Source organism: Vipera ursinii, assembly GCF_947247035.1.
Source record: "Vipera ursinii genome assembly, chromosome: 7".
Classification (NCBI taxonomy): Eukaryota; Metazoa; Chordata; class Lepidosauria; order Squamata; family Viperidae; genus Vipera; species Vipera ursinii.
The window spans coordinates 49,228,992-49,254,832 of NC_139521.1; the positions used below are offsets into that span (position 1 = coordinate 49,228,992).

General features: G+C 35.8%; 1 protein-coding gene across 1 annotated transcript in view; it reads left to right on the top strand.

Moving 5' to 3' along the window:
* Positions 1 to 25,450, top strand: part of HHIP (hedgehog interacting protein) — a gene marked incomplete at its 3' end in the record, with an annotated part of 91,744 nt that extends 66,294 nt beyond the window's left edge. The window contains exons 5-13 of the mRNA XM_083367778.1: positions 2,751 to 2,902; positions 4,398 to 4,571; positions 6,132 to 6,275; positions 9,391 to 9,512; positions 10,913 to 11,036; positions 14,273 to 14,403; positions 16,515 to 16,596; positions 24,113 to 24,261; positions 25,257 to 25,450. Coding sequence (XP_083223904.1) covers positions 2,751 to 2,902; positions 4,398 to 4,571; positions 6,132 to 6,275; positions 9,391 to 9,512; positions 10,913 to 11,036; positions 14,273 to 14,403; positions 16,515 to 16,596; positions 24,113 to 24,261; positions 25,257 to 25,450 — 1,272 coding nt within the window. The remainder of the gene's footprint in view (positions 1 to 2,750; positions 2,903 to 4,397; positions 4,572 to 6,131; positions 6,276 to 9,390; positions 9,513 to 10,912; positions 11,037 to 14,272; positions 14,404 to 16,514; positions 16,597 to 24,112; positions 24,262 to 25,256) is intronic.
* Positions 25,451 to 25,841: the final 391 nt, after the last annotated feature.

Sequence of the window (25,841 nt, forward strand, 5' to 3'; positions counted from 1 at the left end):
TATTGTACAGGGGCCTTTAATTTTAATTTTATCTTAACTTCTGTATTTATTGTATGTTATTGTTGTTAGCCGCCCTGAGTCCTTCGGGAGATAGGGCGGCATATAAGTCCCAATAATAAATAAAATAAAATAAAATAAATAAACTTTCAACGATCACTAAATGAACTGTTGTAAGCCAAGGATTACCTGTAATATTTTCTTGTCAGGTTAATGGGAAGCACAAATGGGCAGCTTCTAGATACACCTGATTTGAATAAGACTGTTTTTAGAATCACAGATGAAGGTCCAGCCAAAGCTTGTTGCACTTAAACACATAGTGATTCAGCCATGAATTTCATTTCAGATTTTTCATAACCTGATACAGAATTATCTCAATGTGTCAGTGTTTTTCTGAATCAAATGTCAGACCTGTTATTAATGGTTCTTATAAATTTTCATGTAACATGGTTCTATAGAAGCAAACAGTGCATCCACAATGCAGTATGATGATTCATTTCATATAAACACACATTCAAACTTGCCCTAGTTTCCTGTCAAATATTAATTTCCAACTTTCTCCCTAAAGAAAGATAGAAGTTTTAATACAAAATGGATTTCAAAACCATTCAGATTGTATATTTTTATAAATGAGGGTTTATTATTTTTAACATATTCAGCTTATCACTGCACTGTGGTCAATGCTTTTTGTTTTAAAAAAAAGGAATTTAATTTTTAAATGTTGATAGAATCCCAACACATGCCAATAATTATAGCAGTATTTTCTACATTATTCAAAGATTTATAATACAAAAGGACTTGCTAGAATTTCATTTCTGTTAAAAGAGTACATCAGTTAAATGTAAATTAGATCTTTGAATTTCAACAGCTGCTTTCAGAAATTTTCAGGTTGCTTTTCCTGGAAGCAACATGAACATAAGTTTACAGTGAAAAAGCAAAGAATCAGTGAAGTGTATATAAATCATATAAAAAGGTATTCAAATAAAATACAATTAAATTAAGAATAATTAGATTTCAGATAGTTATTGTTCCATTGTGCTCTTTAGAGGAAACTGGCATCAGAATGTCCAAGTAACTTGGAAGCTGCTCTGCAATAGTTTCGTTTATGAATTTTAAAAGAAGGGGTGGATGGTTTTGCAAAGCTTTCATCCTAGATGCTGCTAATTGGAGAAGTTCTTATCAGGCTATTGAAAGTGCTGTCTAGTGAACTCTGGCTAGGATCCAAAGAGCAATGAAATTCTGAGAATGGACCTACATGCTGCCATACAAGCCTCACCTAAAATTCAATGGAAATTTGGGAGTGGTCTCTGATGGTGGCCTCTAGTGTAGCATAACAAGGGGGAATTGGGAGGGGGAGAACAGAAGAGAATAGTGGACAGAGCTGCATGTACCTAAGTAACTTTCTGTATTTTGATCCTTTCTTTAGTTTCAGCTAAGAAGCTTAACTTTACAGGATGGTTCTTCAGCATTAGTATATAATGTGTTCGAATATACTATTTCCATCTTTTATTAAATAAATTCTGGAATTCTATTGAACATAGAAAAAATGAAACTGGATTTATTTCTCTTGTTTTGCAGCAGAAAAGAGGAAAGAGAGCACAGAAACTACTCCATTTCCTTTCTTCCCATATACATAGTATTAAAACATTATTTAGCCTCACATGTAATTTTCACATCCAAAGCTTGATCCAGAGTTGTATAGAATAAATCCATTAAAATCAACAGCACATAAATTTCTTATAACCGAATTAACTTCCAGTAATGCAGTATGACTGGAACTGGACTATAATCTTTCTATCGTCATGGGAACATGTTCATATCATCAGTACATTTTCTAATAATGCAAGAATATTTGTATGCTGTTGAAAGGAGGAGAGCAGAGTTTCTGATTATTGTAGATCCTAATTCTGATCTAACCTTTCCTGCCTTTTCTCTCTTTTTTATTTTTTATTTAGGGAGAATTGTCTTTCTGTATTCTGTTGCTGACATTTGTATTGTCACAGTATGTGAAACTGATGCTAAACATGTAACTATACTAATCTGTGTGGCATACATAAATAATGAAAGAAAGATGTTTGGGCATTTTCTTTCTTTCTTTCTTTCTTATTTGAAATAATAAAAAGCTGTACACTGTATGCTCCCATATAAAATGATGCTTTTATGCAAAGAGACTGGAGTCTGCTTATTACCTACAGTATGCTTGCTAGCCCTGACGAACAGACCACCATAGTTGTGACAAGTGATGTAGCTGCCTCCAGGGTAAAACAAAGCTTTAGATATTACACAAGCAATTTAACTGTTTTCTAAACAGATTGCCAAGACAGTGGGAGTTGGCACTGTATTTTAAAGCTTGGATACTTGAAGTGACTGCTGATTATAGACCTTTTGATTTGCCTTCTGCATACAACAGGCAACCAAGTAATCCAGGAAAGAATGCTCACAAGCACTTAAACTTGTCTTCATGTCTTCCCATAGATTACACTCAAAACTCACTCTATAAAAGTGGAGGTAAAGAGGCCTGTGTACTGATAACAAAACAGTTGCCTTATTCCAACTCTCAAGAAACAACCCTGCCCTCATTACCCAATCCAGAAGAAGTGTTTTATAATCCTCTTCCTCATAAATAGAAAAGGAAGAAAGAAGCCTGGCAACGATTCTGCACAAGGAAGAAAGAAACTGGGGGGAGGGGATCTTAAACACAATAAAGAACATAATTAACTTCACAATTCTTTGTGTTTTTCATTTGACTACAGGGTGGAGATGAAAGAGGGCTCCTAAGTCTTGCATTCCATCCCGATTACAAAAAAAATGGGAAGCTCTATGTGTCCTATACCACCAACCAAGAACGATGGGCTATCGGGCCTCATGACCATATTCTTCAGATAGTAGAATACACTGTGTCCAGGTATGAATTCTATATACAATCTTTACAGTATTTCCTTGTGTGTTAGTATGCTTTAAAGTATTTGCCTGGTCTCTTAAATCCTAAAACTTTCATATCTTTTATTTTCAAAGATGAAACTCTGATTGATGAAAGGTACATATAGATATTATACAGTGCTACGCTATGCTATGCTATGCTATATATAATACATATTATGTATTATAATACAATCCGAACTAAATTTCAGGCAAGTAATGTTGAGACTAGAAGCAATTACATTTACTTTTCTCCCTTCTATATGTATTCAATTATTCTTATACATATATTCTGATTACTAAATAGTTCAGTGTATAATATAAAATTCTGATAGCCCACTGTATCTGGAATTAAATGATTTGTTATATATTGAGGAATAAACAACAAACTAATTGGGAGGCATGCATGCACAGGATAAATAATATAATACTTTCTTTTTCAGGCTTATCATAACATGTAGGAAAACTAATCTCGACCCTTATGATGATTTTGGAAGTCCTATTCAGAATAACCTGCTCATTCACATTCTCTGAATTTTTCCCTTACACTAAGATTACAACTATATGGATTGGCTCCTAATATTCCTCATTTTCTGTTATAATACTATATGGTCTTTCACAAATGTCAGGACCCTAAAATCAAAAAGGACACCCAATTACTTCAAAGCAGTTTCCTGTATTGATCCTCATCTATATACAAAAATACTGCCAAACTGAAGGAACCATTTACAGCATTAATGATATACTCTGAGAAGTTGTAGGCAGGAGCTATCTTGACCCTCTTTCTCCCAACCAAACTATCTACACTTTGCTATCTCTTGGTTCTCTGGAATGCAACCCCTACCTTCTGGGAATCCAGACTACATTCCACCAAAATAAGTTCCCTCTGGAAAGTGTTTTGGTTGCCTATTCTTCTAAGCAACCATTGTTGTTGTTGTTAGTTGCGAATTCGTGTCCGACCCATCACGACCCCATGGACAACGTTCCTCCAGGCCTTCCTGTCCTCTACAATCAAGCAACCATTAGTGAAAATCTAAAATTAATTCTTCTCTGTATACAACTCTGTGTGTGTTTTAGATTCTGACTTGCCTCCAAAGAACTTTAGGTAGTACTTACTGTATAACCTGTCTCATACCCCAGCACTATTTTTCATAACAACTCTATAATATGTCATTTGAGAGGGCAACCTAATACCGTACCATAATATGGACTTCATGGGCTGCCTGAAAATATGTTAGTCAGAATCTACTCCTTCATCTACTACACTTCCTAAAAATTCAGAATCATTCAGATGGCAAGCTCTTGTAAAAGTGAAGGCAAAGCGACAAAAACCGTATATCCATTTGTATTATGGCAAGCAACTTTTTATATTGCTCTCTGTCATTCTAAAAAATATTTTAGAGGATGAAGGAAAAAGTGGTATACCTACTTTGAAGTTAAATGTATTATTGGGATTCATTTTTCCCCCTCCTTTATTGCAGGAAGAATCCACACCAAGTTGATATGAGGACTGCAAGACCTTTCCTAGAAGTTGCAGAACTACATAGAAAACATCTTGGAGGACAGCTGTTCTTTGGTGCTGATGAGTTTTTATACATAATCCTTGGTGATGGAATGATCACAATAGATGATATGGAGGAGATGGATGGTCTGAGGTATAAACATTTCCAGTAGATAAAGCCTTTTTATAATTAGATTTTTAAAATTTCCACCCTGATTCTGCTCTTGAAATATAAGTAATTGCCATTCTATACTTAAGTAATTTCTTATTACTTGTCCCCGTGACAAATAGTTGGAAATAATTCATAATAAATAATTTGGTTGATAAAGATGTGTGATTTATTATCTGTTATTCATTGTCAGAAGAGAATCTGATTTAAAATAAATAAAAATGTGACCAGTAAAAATTAAAGATCGTTCACGTTGATTTTCTTAATTTTTCAGAAACAAATTTTGCTTTAAATCAGTTTTCCTAACTGTGAGGTGTATCTCCTTGGGAAGAGGCAAACAGAGTCCAGGGGAGACATAAAGTACCTGGATACGTACACTTTTCCCAAAGTTTCATTGTATTGTATTTATTGTTCATTTGTATTAATTTTGGTGTTAAGATTTTTAGAGTAGGTATGCATATTAAGACTATACTAAGGGGAGCTCTGATGACAAAAAGTTTATGAATCCCTTAAATTCTATTTGTCATTTCCAAGGAGGATTAAAGCAAAGATGAAGAGGTTAATGTCTGTGGATGTCCATTTACGTATATATGTATATACATAATATCTATACAGATAGTATTTTAAATGTGTTTGACATCAAACAAATTTGACATGAAGCCCAGAAGGATACAGTGGATCGAGCTATATATTATTTAAATGACTAGAAAAACTGAAATGTAATAAAAAAATAAAAAATGGTATACTACTTTGATTCTAATTTTTTTGAATATTCCATTCTTAAAAACATAACTGGCTTTTGTTATTCTGAGAAAATGCAGGACCGATCAATTTTAGGCTGCATGTAATATCTCAGTGTACATAGAAAATGGTCTGACAGCCACGGATAGGAAAGTATTACAGAGGGTAGTGAGCACAGCACAAGACATTGTGGGCTGTTCCCTGACACCACTGGATGACATCGTCAGGGCTCGTTGCCTTGGAAGAGTGAGGAAGATTCTCAGGGATGACTCACACCCTGGACGGTATCTCTTTACTCTCCTACCATCCGGTAGGAGATATAGGAATATAGCCAGCCGTACCAACAGGCTGAAAAATAGCTTTCATCCGTGGGCTGTTAGGCTTTTAAATGGGACATAATCTTATGCAGAATTGACTTGGGAGGCCGGTGTGTGGTGTAGTTGGTTCACATAATGTGGTGGGATGGAGGGTTTGTTGTCACTGTGTGTTGGGGGGAGAGAGCACGGGGGGAGGCTCAGCTAATCTCAATGTACACATGTTGTACTTTGACAATAAAGGTTTTTTATTATTATTATTATTATTATTATTATTATTATTATTATTATTATTATTATTATTATTATTATTATTATTAAAATGGCACAATGCTGTTTGCATCCCTTTGACTTCCCTTGCCCCAACCCTACAGATGTCATGTCTCATCTAAAAGATTTTCTAACAAATGACTACTGATCAGAACAGAAAGTAGAAGTCAAAATTCTATTGCCTTGTAAAAATTAATGATTTTATCTCCAACTTTCTCAGTGATTTTACAGGTTCTGTACTGCGCTTGGATGTAGACACCGATTTCTGCCATGTGCCTTATTCCATACCACAGTCTAACCCACATTTTAACAGTACTAATCAGCCTCCTGAAATTTTTGCCCATGGACTCCATAATCCAGGCAGGTTCGTAAAATACTTTTTTTTGCAGAATGGAAAAGGATACTAACACAGTTTGCAAAACTGAAAACAATATGGAAAATAATATGGGGGAAAAAGAAGCTAAATAGATATAAAGTAGCTCTTTCTTCATGAAAAATGTTTTGTTATAATTTGGAATCTTGAGAAAAGAGACTTATAAATGTGTAGAATTAGAATGATCCGTTTGTGGTGTCCTTGTTGCTTTCTGAGCTTGGTTGGTTTCTTGCAGGTGTTTCACTACCAAACTACGTAACATCAGCAGTGCTCAGAGGCAGTGGAATTTGCTCTCATTTTATATTTTAGTGGTTTACCCTGTTTGTGTTGGTGGAAGTGGTCTTGATGATTCCTTGATTGGGATGTTGTTTACTGTAGTTCAGGGGTGTCAAACTCAATTTCATTGAGGGCCGCATCAGCATTGCGGTTGCCCTCAGGGGGCCGGGTGGGTGTGGCCTACTGGGTGGGTGTGGCCAGAGTGCATACGGCCTACTGGGTGGGCGTGGCCAGCTCTACATCGTTCGCATCAAGGGTGCCTATGGGGGCCTGGGCAGGAGTGGGACAGATCTGAGGGTCTCTGGCAGAAGGAGGGTCTCTGGGCCAGGGCCAAGGCAGTGGGGGCTGTTCCCTCACTGTTTCCAGGATGGCTTCGCGGGCCACATGAAACCACTTCGCGGGCCAGATCCGACCCCCGGGCCTTGTGTTTGACATGTCTGCTGTAGTTGTTTGGCGGTTCCTTGACTGGGGTATTGTTTGCTTCTTGATTAATGTTAATGTTAACCTTGGTGTTAATTCTCTGCTCATGTGGGTGTTGATTGCTGGTAAAGAGATGTTTTCGTCTTTTTGTTTCCTTTTTGGTTTTTTGATTGTCTGTTTTGAATAGTATATAGATGTTGTTTATGTTTATGTGCCTGTTAATGTCTGATTTGACTGAGTATCTGGCTTCCAGGAATTCTCTACCATTTTTGGATTTGGCCTGGTCTAGCATGCTCACAGTTTCCCAGTTGAAACTATGATTAAATTTGTTCATGTGTTGTGAAGTTAAGGAGTTTTCTTCATGTCTTTTGACTTTTAATTGGTGTTCATGGATGCACTCTGCTAGACTTCTGCCTGTGTGTCCTACAGTGGTCGTTGCAGTCCTTACACTGTATGTTGTAGATGGCTCCTGTTTTTTTTTCCTTTGGGGGCTGCTGGGTCTTTTGTTTTACTTAGGGTATTTTGGAAATTTTTAGTTAGTTTGTGTGCTACAGTGATGCCGTGTGGTTGTAATAGTCTGTTGGTGGTTTCTGAGATGTGTTTGATCTATGGCAATGTGGTTGTAATAGTCTGTTGGTGGTTTCTGAGATGTGTTTGATCTATGGCAATGTTGTCCTTTTCACAGCTTGTGTTGGGTTGTATGATCATGCAATTTTTGATTAAGTTGCATGGCTATCCATCTTATTGGAAGATATTGTATAGATGATCTGTTTCCTTTTTCTGACATTCAGGGTTACTACAGTGAGTTTTGTGCTTGTATAAATAATGTTCTTATATAGCTTTTCTTGTAGGAGGCTTTGCTCTTGCTTTAGTAATGGAGCATCAGAGCAACAACCCAAGGTGTGAGGTGTGAGTAGTTTTATGATAGGTTTGTGTTTCTAATTCTATTCTCATGTTGAGAATATCCAGGAAGGGGAACATATTGTTGTTTTCTTCTTCCCAGTGAGTTTTATTCCTTTGAAGATGTTTTTGATGGTTTGGTATGTGTTCCCTAGTTATTATATCAAAGGTGTCATCTATGTACTGGGTCCATACTTTGGGTTATATGTATGGAAGTGCTATCAATTCCAGGTGTTCCATTACAGTCTCTGCTATGAGTCCTGAAAGTGGTGAGCCCATGGGTGTTTCTTTGATTTGTTGATATATTTGTTCATCAAACTGAAAGTATGTAGATATAGAAAGGTTGGTAAGATCAAAGATTATGAGCATTTTAATCTTGGTGTATTTGATGAGATTGGGTGAGCTATCATAGATTCTTTGGTTATTTCTGAGTCTAAGAATACAACAAGTGCTGTGACTTCAAATGAGACCATGATTTTATCTTCATTTGTTATCACGTCTTTGATTCTTTGGAGGCACTATAATGGTGAGTTGATGGAGTATTTGCTTTTCCCTGTGAAGTGTCCAAGCTTTTTTGTCAGTTCTTTAGAGATGTTGTAGGTTGGGGTCACTGGTAATGATACAATTGGACTGAGAGGTATGTTTGGCTTGTGTGTTTTGGAGCATCCATAGAATCATGGGAAATTGGGTTTATTCCATTTCATCCACCATTGGTCTGCTTTGGTGATTTGACCTTTCTTGGTGAAGTCACTGAAATTTCTCTTGATCTAGTTGTCTAATTTTTGTACTGGATTGGTGCTCACTGGGATGTACGTTTTTTTGTGTTCTAGTAATTCTTTTGCTTTTTGTATTCCTGGAAGCCAGGCACTCAAACATATTACTGATTTTTTTTCCCACTGGCAAGAGAATATCAGTAATGTGAGAACAGAAAACAGTTTGCTCTCATTTAAACTGAATTGCCATAAATTTATATTATCTAATCCAGACATGTCAAACACAAGGCCCGGGGGCCGGATCTGGCCCGCGAAGTGGTTTTATGTGGCCCGCAAAACCATCCTAGAAACAGTGAGGGAATGGCCCCCTCTGCCTTGGCCCTGGCCCAGAGACCCTCCTTCTGCCAGAGACCCTCAGATCTGTCCCACTCCAGCCCAGGCCCCCATAGGCACCCTTGATGCAAACGATGTAGAGCTGGCCATGCCCACCCAGTAGGCCATACACGCTCCAGCCACGCCCACCCAGTAGGCCACGCCCACCCAGGCCACACCCACCTGGCCCCCTAAGGGCAACCGCAATGCTGATGCGGCCCTCCATGAAATTGAGTTTGACACCCCTGATCTAATCTGAATTATCCTATTTCTCAGTTTGCATATCTTTATTATTTAATGCTCCATTTAATAATGTACACTTTAACATCAGTGATTAAAAATAGGTTGGTGATATAGAAATAAAAGTCATATACAGCAAACAAATGAATTAGTTCATGTCATCACAAAACAATGTCCTTGAACAGGTGTGCAGTGGATCGCCATCCAACAGATGTAAATATTAATGTAACAATACTTTGTTCAGACTCAAATGAGAAGAACAGATCATCAGCAAGGATCATTCAGATAATAAAAGGAAAAGATTATGGTAAGTTCTGGATCATGGAGCATTCAGTGTTAATATTCCCATCAAAGAATGGATAGAAAATTGAATATAGCAATAGTATGCCCAACAAGGTACTGCTCATGTGTTAGGAGTACAGTAGGCATCTTTTTTCCCTTATGATGGATATTTGTCTATATTATAATTGTGTTAATTATAATTTATATAATTATATTTGTATATTCTCTATTTATATGTGCCCTGTTCACTGCCCTGAGTCCTTCGGGAGAAGGGCGGTATATAAATATAATAAAATAAATAAATAAAATATATAAATAAAAACTAATAGAAACTTTAAAAAAGAACAAAAAGAAAAAGTGTACTTTGTAAAATTTATTTATAAAATAATAAAGGCAGGATATAAATAATTGCCATATAAAATGCTAAATAAAATAAAGTGAAGGAAGAAAAAAATGTAAGTGCAGCAAAGAAAAGAAAAAAGAGTTAAAAAAGTAACTTGCTCCCTGGTCACACCAAATGTATTTTTTTCTAACAACTGATCAACTTCTATTAAAAAAAAATAGTATCTCTTCATCGCATATCTCATCTCTTTATTTATAAACAGGTCTTAAAATCTCGTTATTCTGATCAGCAAAAGTTAATTAAGGGATATCAGAAACAACAACATATCTATTTTAAATGAAATCCCAGAATCCACTGTTTAGTTATTTCTCTTCCTTCTATATATCATCCTTTTTCTATAAGAAAACCCCAAACCTCATTATTCAATCATAGTCAATCAATATTCACGAGCAGCTGAATTGTAAACCTTTGTGAACAATTCAGGGTTATATAAAAATTTCATATAATATAATATAAAGCAAAAAAACCCCAAACTTTTGCAGGTCAACATGGGGTATGTTTTCAGGACAATGATGAAAATCAGCGATAGCTATAGCCTTCCTAAGTGAAAGGACCATATTAGATAAATGATCATTTGTCATTAATCTTTCAGTATTAAAATTTGGCACCCACTGTTGTTTCTTTTTCCCCTCAGTTAAAAGTATAAGCAATAGTACCATTCTTGACTATTTATTTACTTCTGAGAGCACAAGTGTATTCCAGTTCTTCATATTTTATTTTTATACTTTGGAGATACAGCAAGAGTATTCTCGTATCTTTAAAAAAGATGTGAATGGAATTTAGAACAATTGTGTGCAATTAGCATGTTCTAACATAGGCAAAATAAATAGATGATTCCCTCTGATACCAAAAATGCTAAACTTTTTTCCCTATGGTACTTATGTTCAGAATGAACCTAATTCTGAAATAATGTCAGATAAAAAATAAATTTCTATTTTATTTTAATTGTTGTATTTCCCAATTCCTATCACATGTTTTTACCAACTTTAATTTAATCTAACACTATAGTAGTTTTTTTCCAGAAAGCGAACCTTCACTTTTAGAATTTAAGCCATTCAGTTCTGGACCACTGATTGGTGGATTTATATACAGAGGCTGCCAATCTGAAAGACTGCATGGAAGCTACATATTTGCAGACCGCAATGGGTAAATTACTTACAATTCTCATAGAAAAAGCAATGTGTTATTTCTAACTTAAAAATAAAAGTGCATTATATGGTGATGATGGTTTGCTAGTAGTATGTGTTGCCAGGTTGATTTCAGAAATCCAATATTACAGTATTATAATGCTTCCAGCCCTTAATGGAAAGATGAACTAAGATGAGGCCGCTGAGGGACTTTTACTCCATTGCTTTTAGAATTGCATTTGCTCCCCATGTTCAACCTTTATTTGAAACCATGAGGTAGACTCAATTTAAGAGCCTTGGTGGAGCAGTGGGCTAATGCCTCCTTAAGTAACACCAGCTGCCTGCAATTAGTGCAGGTTCGAGTCCCACCAGGCTCAAGGTTGACTCAGCCTTCCATCCTTCCGAGGTAGGTAAAATGAGGACCCAGATTGTTGGGGGCAATAAGCTGACTTTGTAAAATGCCGCTTGGGGGGGAGCTAAAAGCCCTAATAAGCAGGCATATACATAGAATGAAGGCTATTGCTAAGCACATTGATTTGTGCTTCTTAGATTGTAAGCCGCCCTGACTCTTCGGAGAAGGGCGGGATATAAATGGGATTAAAAAAAATTGATCTAAAATGTTATTAGTATATGGATGGCATACAGGTTTACCTTACATTTTGGTCTATCAGTCACAGGGAGGTAGTAGAAAAACTGAACATGTGTCTGAAGGCAGTTGGAGATTAATAAAATAAATAGCTATAATTAATTTAAATAAATTGGAGGAAATCATGGACTGGGAAATCTTCATCTTTGATCTTGAAGATCAGTTTTGGAGCTTGTGATTAATTCTGGTCTGAGTTCTTCCAATGCAGAGAGCAGAATTATTGTGTAGGATTACTTTTTACCAATAAAAACAATTGCCAGTTATCTAGGAAAAACTACAACATTGCTTTGCATTTAGACAGAGCCATTATAATGAGCTCTACATGAAATTGCATTTAAAGGTGTTCCTCAAAAGTTTAGCTTCTATACAATGCAGGTGTTCCCATACTGGTACAGGCTAAGTATTTGGAACATATAACAATGTATTGTATTAATGTATTGTGACAGGACTCAAACAGAACTCAAATCTTGACACCTAGATTGTGTGATCTAGGTAAGAATATCATGAAAACACCATCATCCAGTAAACTGTGGGCTTAGTTATGTTAGTTTTAGTCCCAATGCTCCTTAAGATATTTACATTGACATCAATCAGCAGTATTACTGAAAAAAGATTAGTTTCTTGCTGGTACTGTCACAATACATCAAACTAGACTGAAAAAAAAAGCTGTTCTAGAAATTTCCTCTCAAAACATATTTTTTCCGTCTGTGGCCACATGAGGGAATGAAACATGGGGGGGGAAAGGAGAAAAGTAGGTAAGCAACCCATCCTCATTCAGACTACCAGAAATGTTTTAATTTTCACACACATTCCCAAAAATGACAAAAATTGACAGCTTCTAGGATACCTTTACAGAGAAGATATATCTCTCCATTTTACTACAACACTGACATTTATATTCTACTAGGGCATATATACAAGCATTGAATGTGCAGTACAGACTGGCAGTTGAATATAGGTCTAGAGTATGACATGCCCTTAATGCAAACAAGTAGTGAGTTCTCAGAAATACTTTTATGTATTGTGCAAACATAGTGTTCTAAATGACATTAAAGTTCCCATGTTAAAATTATAATAGTTGTACGAGGGTATTTCGTAAATAAACTTCTGTTTGATTATCAATGACAGGCACTTGCAGATACAGAAGTTTTATTATTACATTAGAAAACTACAACATTACATTACTTTTTGACATAATCGCCATTCCAATTGAGGCACTTGTCATAACGTCTTACAAAGTTTGAAATTCCTTAGTAGTAGCTCGGTGCCAAATCTGGGCTATGGTGGGGGGATGATTAAAAATATTCCAATGGAACAGCTTCAAAAGTTCTTGGGTGCGTCTAGCAGTGTACAGGTGAGCATTATTGTCAACCAACACCACACCGGAAGTCAGCATGCCCCGACACTTGTTATAGGTGGCTCATCTGAGTTTTCATAACGTTTCACGATAGACTTCTGAATTGATGGTTGAGCCATGCTCCATGAACTTCATTAGCAGTACTCCTTTGGCATCTTCACATTTGACAGGATTTTCTATGGCACCACTTCTGGTGTAGTGTTGGTTCACGATAATACTCACCCGCACACTGCTAGATACACCCAAGAACTTTTGAAGCAGTTTCGTTGGGATGTTTTTGATCCCCCCCCATAGCTCAGATTTGGCACCAAGCAACTTGTACTAAGGAATTTCAAACCTTGTAAGACGTAATGACAGGTGCCTCAATTGGAATGATGACTTTGTCTAAAAGTAATGTAATGTAGTTTTCTAATGTGTATAATAAAAGTTCTGTATCTGTGAGTGTCTGTCATTGATAACCAAACGGAGATTTATTTCCGAATTGCCCTTGTAATTGAATTACTTCAACACACACAGTCCTGTTCATGCTTAAAAGGCACTGATTCCCTTGAATCAAGCTCTTCTTCAGGTGATTACATGACACACCGCAATTTTCTCAGCAATGTTTCTTTTCCATTAATTCTTTGTTTTTCTATCTTAGAGCCCTGAGATTTCCTTATTGTGTCTGAACCAAATACTAACCATATCTATCCTGCCTAACTTTTCTCAGGGTTAGTTGAGAATACTAACCATATCTATCCTGCCTAACTTTTCTCAGGGTTAGTTGAGAATCTCTAAATGTGCTATTGAATCTCCTATGGAATATTTATGCTTATGTTAGTCCTGTCAATTCTATTGACATAATGGGACTTGCTTTAAAAGAAACATATATGCAATTGTGCTGTTAGTTCTGTTACCATGCATTAAGAACAAATCTTTGACCAACTCTAGTTGTATGACATCAATCTATTGTAAGCTCGTCGGTTGTAACTGGAGGTAGAAATTTCAAAATCTCTTTTAAGTATCTACCAAAATGAAAATTGAATCATAAGCTTTACAGCTCAGACTTTAAATGTAACCTTCTCAAATTTGGTGCCTTCCAGATGTGTAGGGATTACAACTAAAAAACCCAACCTGAGAGCTTTAATGCCAAAGAATCTGGAGAAATCAGGACTCCAATTCAGATATTATTTAATATTTAATTTCTACTTTGACCTCAGTAAAGTTAACGGAAGCAGTGTGTAACCCTTCTCTTTTTATTATCTGTTTTTAGAAATTTTTTAACACTACAACAGAGTCCTATTACAAAAAAGTGGCAAGAAAAACCATTATGTCTGGGCAACAGTGTTTCATGTGAGGGTTTCTTTGCTGGACACATTTTAGGATTTGGTGAAGATGAATCGGGTAAGACAAAAAGCAACTTCTTATTGTTCACAGTATATTAATTGGCATTTAGCCAAGAACTATCTTACGATTATTTAATATATTTTTATAAAATAAACTGAAACATAATTCCAGGAAGAGCCATTTGGTTCATTGTATGAGGTACATATTAATAACCAGCTTCCATTTGGACAAATTCAGTGAAGAAGAGCCAAATCATTCATAATATTAAAACAATATAATAAAATAGTAGGTAGCTGATATAGCCAATTATAAAAACTCAAATACCTTTGCAAATAATAAGGTCATCTGACAGCAGAAAATTTAACAGCAAACGTTTGTAGAGCTTTGGCCATAAATAGGGCTATATTTGAAGAATACCCTTTCTCTTCTAATTGTTCTACTTCAAAGAGTAGGATAACTCTATTTTAATTCAGCATTGTTTTCCTCAGAGCCTCTAAAATGTGAGGGCTGAATTACGATTATTCAGTATGTAGAATACTTTCCAGGTATATTAGATTACAAGAATATCATCAACAAGAGTTATGGGAGTTAAAGCCAAAATATCTGGAGAACATCAGGTTGGAAAAACTACTATAGATAAATACTTTAAACTGTGCTCAGAAATTATAAAGGCAATGGAGGTATAGAAATGTGAAGGAAGCATATTTGTAATAGTTCCAATAGACATAGGTTGTATTATCTATGAGCAATATTTCTGGGGAGTATTATAAACAGTAATTTGGAATAGTCTGAATGAGAAGCATGTGCACAATGGTTCAGCAGTTAAAGACACCGAGCTTGTCTGCTGCAAAGCTGACAGCCCAGGTTCAAGACCCAAGCATCACACGTAGGGGTGAGCTCCCTTTACTTGGCCCAGTGCTTGCCCACCTAGCAGTTCAAAAGCATGCAAATGTGGGTGGATAAATAGGCACCATTGGTGGGAAGGTAACAGCTTTTTGTGTACCTCAGCATACAGTCATGCTGGCCAATTGACCATGGAAATGTCTTCAGACAACACTGGCTACCTCAGCTAAGAAACAGAGATGAGCACTGCGCCTTAGAGTCAGACACGACTGAAAGAGGAAACCTTTATTTTTACCTTTAGATGAGAAGCATATAAAACAATAGAATTGGAAAGAACTATTCCATTAATTACAACTCCCTGCTCAGTGCAGGAATCCAGATTGAACTATTTTTTCCAGATCTATTCAGTATAGAATCTGCTAAAAATTTGTTCAGACTGAAAAGTACTTGAAAACTGGGATTCTAACTAAAATGTTTTGAGAACTAACATGTAGTATAAAGCAGCCCATTGTGCCAAGCCAAAATATGTAATCACAGCAATTACATTTTATTAATCTGGTTTTGTAAATGGTGAATACAAAGAATGTTATTACAGTCTTCTCTCACTATTCTCAATATGATGCATATTGAATACCTACTTAAATATTTTAAAGAAACCAAAAGACAGCAATATACTAATAGTACTGTATAGTATGTTACAATATATCTACTGAACATTTGTTTTTTTCTATTTCTAAAAAAATGAATAAATTTGGCTCTCCAACCACTAAATTCCCAGTTTACATTATTAAATAATCTGTGAAGAAATGGTAAAGAAATATGAAGCGTACTTGATAATTCAGGTTACCAAATATTTTAGGAAAAATGCAATCAAAAGCATGCCTCACAATATTTCAGAAACTCAAGAACAAATTTGACTAAAGAACTGCAGAATTCCACCATTTTGTCAAAATGACTAAATGAGTTTCATGTCAGCACTTCTCCACATAGTCTTTTGACATCATAGTACATAAAGAAAAAGGCCTCAGTTTGCATCACAACTATACAATGCTCACTTCATCATTTTTGTTATCTTCACTCTTTTTTCCCTACAGATGCCTCTGCCTTAGACTCATTTTCTAGTCTTAACTTCATCAAGTTATTTTATCTCAGCTTCTATTCGCAGTTTTAAAAATGAGGATATAAATTGATGCAATGGTCAATTTATATAATTTCTTCCGTATAATAATATCCATAACATTATACTTTTCATCATAATGCATATGTTGCTTGGTATTTTTTTGGTGAATGCCAATATTTATTTATTTAACGTGCTTAATTGACAGGTGAGGTTTACATCTTAGCAAGCAGTAAAAGCATGACACAGTCTCTCAATGGAAAACTCTATAAAATCATTGATCCCAAAAGGTAAGAAATGAATATGATGAGACATAAATCTAACAAATAAATAATAAAACTGAGAGCCAGTTTGATCCAGTGGTTAAGGCATCAGGCTAGAAACCAGGAAGCTGTGAGTTCTAGTCCTGCACAAGGCATGAAAGCCAACTGGGTGAACTTTTTTTTTTTAATTCCATTGATATCCCGCCCTTCTCCGAAGACTCAGGGCGGGTTACAAGCTTAGCAGTAGCCTTCATTCTATGTATATGCCTGCTTATTAGGGCTTTCACACACACACACCAAGCAGCATTATTACAAAGTCAGCTTAATTGCCCCCAACAATCTGGGTCCTCATTTTACCTACCTCGGAAGGATGGAAGGCTGAGTCAACCTTGAGCCTGGTGGGATGCGAACCTGCACTAATTGCAGGCAGCTGGTGTTACTTAAGGAGGCACTAGCCCACTGCTCCACCAAGGGTTAGTCACTCTCTTTCAGCCCAACCCATCTCACAGAGTTGTTGTGGGGAAATTAGGAGGAAGGAGCATTAGGTATATTTGGCACCTTGAGATATTTATAAAATGATAAAGGTGGGATAAAAATAAATAAAATTAGTGGAATGCTACACCATGCACATTTTTATTTGTATGTGTGCATTTTTGTATAGATGCTTCTCCATATATTTTTTAAAAAAATATGTGTTTTAGGTTTTTTTATGAAAATAGTCATGAAAAGTTTCTCTTTTTAATAAAATAGGATAGGATCTAGTATGAATGATTGAAAATAAAGTTATAGAAATATATACTGCAAGGTCCGCAAGAACTGACAGTGGTATAGGGAAGGTGATCCTGGAGAAATAAAAAGCTTTTAAACTATAAATTAAATAACATTGCATGTCACAGAAAAAGTTATAATGATTTGTCATGGGTCTGTCATTGAAAGGACATGTTATTAATTAAGAAGCAGATGTTTCTGTCAATCATGCTCTTCTATTTGTTTTGTTTATTAAAGATTTCTAGTGAAAGTATTTTTATAAAACAAATACTACTCCACTTCACTGAGATTGTTTAGTCTGTTGGTGTGTGGATTTAGGTGAATTTTACACCTTTAATCCACTATTAGTTTCTGATTACAGAGAGGTTGTTTGTTTGACCCTGGATTTGTGCTCTTGTTACCCCACCATTTAGAGTGGCCTGAAATTGGCATTTCTTAAAGGCCAGACCTCTCAAAGCAAAACTCTCTGTTCACTACTTAATGTGTGGCACATCTGTGTGGAATAAGATCAGGGGGAACAATGCAGTAACATAAGGGCAACAAATACTTTGAAATATATATTAAATGAAAATGATGAAGAAAAGACGTTTTATAGGGTTACCATTTCTTATATGTTTACATGAGCATAAAATTACACTTAAAGCCTTACTAACATTCTCAATGCAACTTTAAAGTGATGAGTCTCAGTTAAAAGTATACCAAAAAAAGAATAATAATATATAGTTAGAGCAGTCGCCTTTTTCCACCATGTCTCCCAAGTTCTGTTTTCTCATGAATATGCAAGCATCTGCATCTGTGGAAATATATTCCTGGATTTTCTTGACAGTTTGCATGAATTGCATGTTTGCAGCAGAATCTCATGCCAGTTGTTGAGGGTAAAAGGTTGAATGATGGATCTCTTCTTGTTTAATGGCAATGGTAGGATTTCAAGGGCAATGCATGTAAAAGTGAACCTTTCTCTATGCAAAACATCAAAATGAGGCATGGAAAGGAATTATTACACTGAATTAAACCATTTTCCATAGAAATATACAAAATATTGATTTCTCAAACCAAGGAAAAATTAGTACAATAAACATTCTGATTAGTTAATATTTTTTCTAGGATAGTATTGCATTGTCTTAGGCCATTTGGTATAATAAAGCGTTGGAGTAATATGATTTGTGGGGGAATATATTAATAGTCATGGTATTCATCGATAATATCAGTGATGGTTTAATTACTGGTGGTAATATTTTTCTAGTTGAATGAAAACAGAATTGATTTTTTTTAAAATGGCTTCCAAAGGAATATTCATTGGATCATTTTTTTAAAATTCTTATCAGAAATTCCATATATAGTATACTCAGGTAGAAGACTACCTGCGGATAAGCCGAACCCAATTTGGGGGGTATATTTTGGCACCTAAAATTGTTAGCTTCTTTGCAAGTTTATATATGGTAAATTTGAAGAAGCATTTGAGAGTTCCAGGCTTTCCTAGTTAATTTGATGAATGAATGGCACAGTGGCAAAAGAATCATTTGTTATCCCAAAGCAGCCTTTCCCAGCTGGAATTTTCCAAATGTGTTGAAGTATAACTCCCCAAATTCTTAGCCGTTATGCCTGTAATATATTGGGCTTAGTCTTACTCAAGTATATCACGTGGGGTTAATTGCTGGAAGGTTGCTTAAGCAGGGAAGCTGGCTAACGGCTCCCAGCTCCTCAGACAACCCGTCTCCAGCGCCACCATTAGCTGCTTCTAGGGCAGCAATAGGTTGCTTTAAACCTATTGGCCGCCACCTAGGGGCCAGGGTATAAATTGCTGCATTTGCAGCCCTGTTTCTCAGTTCAGTTCCTATAACCAAATAAAGAATGTTTCTTGCTGAACTCACTTGCCTCGTCTCGTCAATCAAGCAACAAACCCAGTATCTAACAACGCCCATCTGAAAAACATGGCCCACACATTTAAAGCAATAGAATAACATACATTTCAGGTAATAGAGATTTTCCCTTATTTAGTGTTCACACCAGCATGTAGCCTCTATAGATAGCAGGCAAATTAATATTGCTAGGCTATCTAAAATAAAAAGATGTTTCTTAAATTAAGAAAGCCCTAGTATAAGGATATAGCAGCTTTATTTTTATGTGTGGACAGATTTTTGAAATATTTTAAGAAAGCTACATCTAACTAAGATGTAGGGAATCCATTTTCAATTGCTATAATTTCCAGCATTCCAAAAAACATAAACACCATGCATTCCACACCCTGCCTTTTCTTTTTTTTTCCTCTCTCCCTACTTTTATTTAAAGCTTTATTTGCTCATTCATTCCTTTCCTCTTAAGAAGGCACGTTTCCTGTTTAAAATTTTTAAATAATATTTGGTTAGCTATTAACTATATTTTGTCCATTTCATTTAGTAATATTTCTGCAGGTTTAGCACAAACTGGATGTTATAATGCTTCAAAATCATTTAAAAATTACTCTTTTTGGATGGGATTTATTTTTTATGTTGTCCTAATAAACATAATTACTCAGATTTGTCTAAATTTACCAAGCATTGTCTTTCCAACAAATACCTGGCTTGTCTCGCCAACAGAAGATTAAAGAAAGGCAGAAGAATATCAATTATCCTTGACTTAATACTGATTATTAATATGAAAGATCTTATTGAGACTAGCAGAAATATTGGGTGAAATAACCATGTAATGCTGAAGGTATGGTCTTAAATTAAACTGAAACAGAACATGTATCTTGGATTTTTGAAAAAGTGAATCTTAATATATTCATAGCAATGTAAGCAAGATTCTATAGCAGAGAAAGTTAGTTTTGAGAAATTGCTCAATTCAGCTAAATAATTCCAATGAGAGAAAAAAGCAAGAAGGCAACAGAAGACTCCAATGTTGTTGTTAGTTGCGAAGTCGTGTCTGACCCATCGCGACCCTATGGACAATGTTCCTCCAGGCCTTCTTGTCCTCTACCATCTTCTGGAGTCCATTTAACCTCATGCCTACTGCTTCAGTGACTCCATCCAGCCACCTCATTCTCTGTCGTCCCCTTCTTCTATTGCCCTCAATCTTTCCCAACATTAGGCTCTACTCCAGTGAGTCCTTCCTTCTCATTAGGTGGCCAAAGTATTTGAGTTTTAGCTTTAGCCGAAGACTCCAATATAGCTGTTTAAATCTTAGTAAAGATCTGAAAACAAGAAAAGAAATATGCATGGAATGGAAAAATTGCCCTCCCAAAGGAAAAACATAAACAGTCGCTTAAAACTCTAGAGTTGGTGTCAGAAAGCAAAAGCTCAGAATGAGCTGATGTTAATAAACCTTCTTAAGATATGTTCAAAGAAAAAGACAAAATATTATACCAGCTGTTCAGTGAAGAAGGCAAAGCAGTAAAGATAACAAAGGAAAGAGAACAATTCAACTTCTGTGTTAAATCAGTCTTCTCATAAAAAAACATGCATTGCTCCAGGAAACGGATGGGAAAGATGAAGGAGCAGAACTGAAGATGAAGATTGATAGAAATATGGTTTTGGAACAGAAAGTAAAGTTTAAATCTCTAGGACCAAATGAATTTCTTTCTAGTAAGCAGAAGTAGCTAATGTGCTGGCAGAACTTTTAAATATTATGGCTAAGAAATGCTGGAGAACTAATTAAATGTTAAATGATTAAAGGAGAAAAAAAATGTCCCTATCTTCATAACTATAGACCAATCACTCTTAAGAGTGATTAGAATTCCTAGAGCAGGGGTGTCAAACTCAATTTCATTGAGGGCTGCATCAGCATTGTGGTTGCCCTCAGGGGGCCGGATAGGTATGGCCCGGGTGGGCGTGGCCTACTGGGTAGGCATGGCTAGAGTGCATATGGCCTACTGGGTGGGTGTGGCCAGCTCTACATCATTCACATCAAGGGTGCCTATGGGGGCCTGGGCAGGAGTGGGACAGATCTGGGGGCCTCTGGCAGGAGGAGGGTCGTTCCCTCGCTGTTTCCAGGATGGCTTCGCAGGCCACATGAAACCACTTCGCGAGCCGGATCCGGCCCCCGGGCCTTGTGTTTGACATGTCTCTCCTAGAGCAAACCATAAAGTGACTTGGAACATAGGTTGTCTGCAAACTGAAGTCAACAGTATGATACAGGTAGGAAAAATCAAACACAATTTTAAACTACACTAAGGGAATATGATTTTCAAATCATTAGGTGTAATTGTTCCATTTTATTTTGCATTAGCCAGACTCCATTTCAACTATTATGCTCAGACCTGGGCACTATTTTATGAAGGATACATACAAACTGGAACTGATTGTTCAGAATGAGCTAGGTTCTATTAAGAGAAATGGAGGTGAAACAGAGTACTTAGTTTTGAGCAGTTTAAACAGAAGATGGGGAGATTATGAAAACATTTTTCAAATGCTTGAAAGAATGTCACAAAGAAGGTCCAGAGTTGTCCACTATCATTTAAGAGTGCAAGACACAAAATTCATTTAAGTTATACAGATTCTGATTTAATGCTAGAAAAAAATGCTAGCAATAAAATTAATATAATAGAAACAGTGACCCAAATGAGTGGTTTCAAGTAAAGACCAGACAGCCATCTCTCAGAAACAGCTTAAACTTGACTCTTGCAGATATCAGATGATTTGACTTGACTTATAGCCCATTTCAAATTTATGAATGTATGATTTACTAATAAATAAAATACTAAGATATATTAAAATATATTTTATTTTACTTATTAATCATGTATTCTTAAATTAATGCAAAAGCTATCCACAAAGAGCAATTAAAAAAAGAAATCCATCCAGGTGGATTATGTCATCCCCTTCAACAAAAATATAAGTAAACCTTGAAGTCATTTGCAATTCTTCAGGCTACTTTAGCTTTAAAAATGATAACTGATTGGCATGCTTGCCTAACTATATGCACTGAAGATTTTTTTTTACAATAAATCTCCTTGAATATGTAAGCCCAAACATAACTTCAGAGCAACATTCCATTTCCATCTCTCCTCCCCTGCATGTTCCATTCTTCTTACATTGACTACTCTGTGGCCTTCCCTTTATAAGGCAAAAATACCTATCTGTTTATATCTTTCTGTTTTCTGATGTGTGCGAAGAAACCCGTGCGGCTGCTGTCATAAAGTATGTAATACATAATTGAGCAACTTTAGGTCCACCAGCCAGTTCTTTCCTGATTCATCCGTCAAAGTGCGATGCAAGTGCCCCGCCCCCCTAAATTGATAAATTCCCACAGTGCCTGTTGACCCAGCTGCCAAGGCCTCATCCAGCAGGTGTTGTTTTTATGACCACCCTGACAGTAATACAAACTGTTTAGCAGTTGCATTGACCTCACAGCTATTAACACTGATACAGACTTCATCTGTATAGCTGTATGACAGAATTGCTTAAAGACTCGAGGTCATGAACAAGTATACCATATAAGAATAAATTTGATATGCTGCTGAGCTTTAAAAAAAAATCCAAAAGCTGGAAAGGTTCTTTTCCTTACTTCCCACTTCATTCCCTTGCAGTAAATCAAGTAATGAGCACTTGGCAAACTTCCCAGTAAGAAAGCAAATGTACTGAAAAATACCTGAAAGAGGGCTGTATTTATTCTGAGAAAAGTAGATGTTTTTCTATGTTCCGCTGGTGATTCTGTACTATAACATATTCCCATTGTTATAATTTGAAGATGATACATTTTTCTTCTCATCACTAGGATAACTAGGATCATGATCATTTTAATGCAGTTGCTCCTGATAAGGGACAGATGAAATTAGGTTTAAAGCAGTTTTGTTCTAATAAATGCCCTTGAGATATGCCGGTATTGTATAGGTTGCCAGAGATCCAGGGATTTGTAGCTCTAGCATAAGAAATGCATGTAAGGTGTTTTAGCTAATCCTTCACGTAACAATTATGTGGTCTCCAATATTTTTGACTCAAGGTTGATTCAGTCTTCCATCCTTCCATCTTCCAGTACAATGGAGACCCAGATTGTTGGGGGCAATATGCTGACTCTGTAAACTGCTTAGAGAGGGCTGTAATTCTCTATGAAGTGGTATATAAATCTAAGTGCTATTGCTATTTTGTATTATAATATTCAACTATAAAAGATTCTGTTTAACTCTGGCTACTTTCCATAGAGTTACCTAACCTTCCAAATCTAGAATATAAAATTGAGAAGCACATTTGAAACGCATTCATGAACACTAAGACAGATGCTGACTTATGAGCTAATCACATATTGTTAGTTTATGGTTCAGTGTATTAAGTGAACACTGAGGACTGAATGAATTAAAGCTCAATTAAAAGCATGCATGAATAAAATGTGCCATGAACACTTAAGTGTTCTTATGTGAACTTCCTGTATGTGGTTTTCAATATGAAATTGGAATACCGTACATCTTCATATGTGTATCATTTTTATAATAATTATTGCTATTACACAGCAATATTATACAGTTTGAAAGGACCTCAAGCTGGTTTAACTAATATTTAGGGAACTAATTTTGAACAGTCTTTGTTGACAAAATAAGGTTTTTTTAGCATTTTAAAAAATATTTTTGCTTGGTATAGTAGCAATGTTTGTTAAATAACATACTGGATTATCATAATTAAACTCTGAAAATTAAAATACCCATTTCTTGCACTTTCCAAAAATACTGCTACATGGTCCATTTTAAACATTTAAACATTTTTGGAGAACAAAAATGAAGACTGCAAAAATGAAGATATATGCAAATTGTTTATATTTGATCCTGACATTTAAATAGATGCATTGCCTGTATTTTTTCCCATAGGCCTTTAGTTCCAGAAGAATGTAAAAGAACAGCATTTCCTGCCCAAATATTGACATCTGAATGCTCAAGGCATTGCCAAAATGGGCATTGTACTCCCACTGGAAAATGTTGTTGTAATCAAGGCTGGGAAGGTGAATTCTGCCGAACTGGTTGGTATTCTATTCATAGTAATTGCTGAACATAGCAAGCCAATAACAATTTCTGACATTTTTAAATATACTGTATGTATTTATAATGAATGGTAAGAAAATGTCTAGAAGAAGAGACTAAGAAAGCCTGATAATGAATTCAGAATTCATTTAGCAACATTCCTAGATGCCATGTGACCACAAGGCAATATTATGCTCAAGATTTCACCCTACCAAGATGTTTAAAAGTGACATTCTTAGATAATTCAACGCAGTTTTAAATCGGAAATACCTATACTTAGAAATGCCCCATTGGACTCAACGGGACTCCCCGGGAATACATATAAGTTTGTAGCCTGAGGTTTTCAAATTTTGTGCCTTGCACTGAAGTCCTGTGAGCTGCAGACACCAGATTACAAATGTTGAAGTATGGGAATAGATTCATTAACCTCTGAAGAGATATTTATATTATTCACTCACAAGAGTTTCTGTAATCCTCTGTAAAGAACTTAAAGCCTGTATTGAAACAAACTTAAACATCTTGTTTAAATATTTAATTGCCATTTTAAAACTTAGTTTTAGAGTGAATAAATGATCACAATTGGAGTTTCTTGCACATCAAGACAACATTTTCTACACAGAAAAAGGACATTGAATTGTATACGTTGCATGACATCAGATAAGCAGAACATGTAGATTAGTTTTAAACATTAAGATATAGCAACAGTGGTGGGATTCAGCCAGTTCGCACCACTTCGGCAGAACCACTAGCTAATTTTTGGTTGCCCATGGCCAGAATGGAGTTCCGGAAGCGGCATCCCCACAGAGAACTGGTTGTTCACTTATTGAATCCACCACTGTATAGCAATATAATTTCATTGTAACCAAATGGGTTTAGGGTTCGAAATGTTGTCTGAAATAACCTCATACCACCATTATGATAGTGACATTTTTGCCTCTGCATGTTTTGCTTCAGATACCAACAGAGGATTTTAACATTTAATTTTTTTTTACAGCAAAGTGTGATCCAGTCTGTCGACATGGTGGTGTCTGCATACGACCAAATAAATGCTTGTGTAAAAAAGGATACCTTGGTTCTCAATGTGAACAAATGGACAGAAACATCCGAAGAGTGACAAGGGCAGGTATTTTTGATCAAATCATAGACATGACATCTTATTTGCTGGATCTAACCAGCTACATTGTATAGTTTCTGGGACTATTTAGAGACTACATTTCAATGGGCATTTATTTTTGAATCTTCTCTTTCCTTTTATTTGTAAAGACTGTTTTCCTGCTTTGAAATTCCAGTGATTCCTTTGGATTTGTAAATCTCTTTATTTTCAGAAATGTACTCGTACACTTACAAATATCTGATTGCATAATTAGTGGAACATTAACATTACATTTTTCAGGTGGAATAATTTACATGAAAATTCCACTGGAAGCTACAGAAAATATCATTGATGTCACTATGAATTCTTTGATGTTCTACCAATGTTAAGTCTATAATTATTTTATTATTGCAATCAGAAAGGAGTTCTGAAATTTTGGACATAATTAGAAAAAAAAGAAAAAGTACAAAGAAATGACAAATGGAT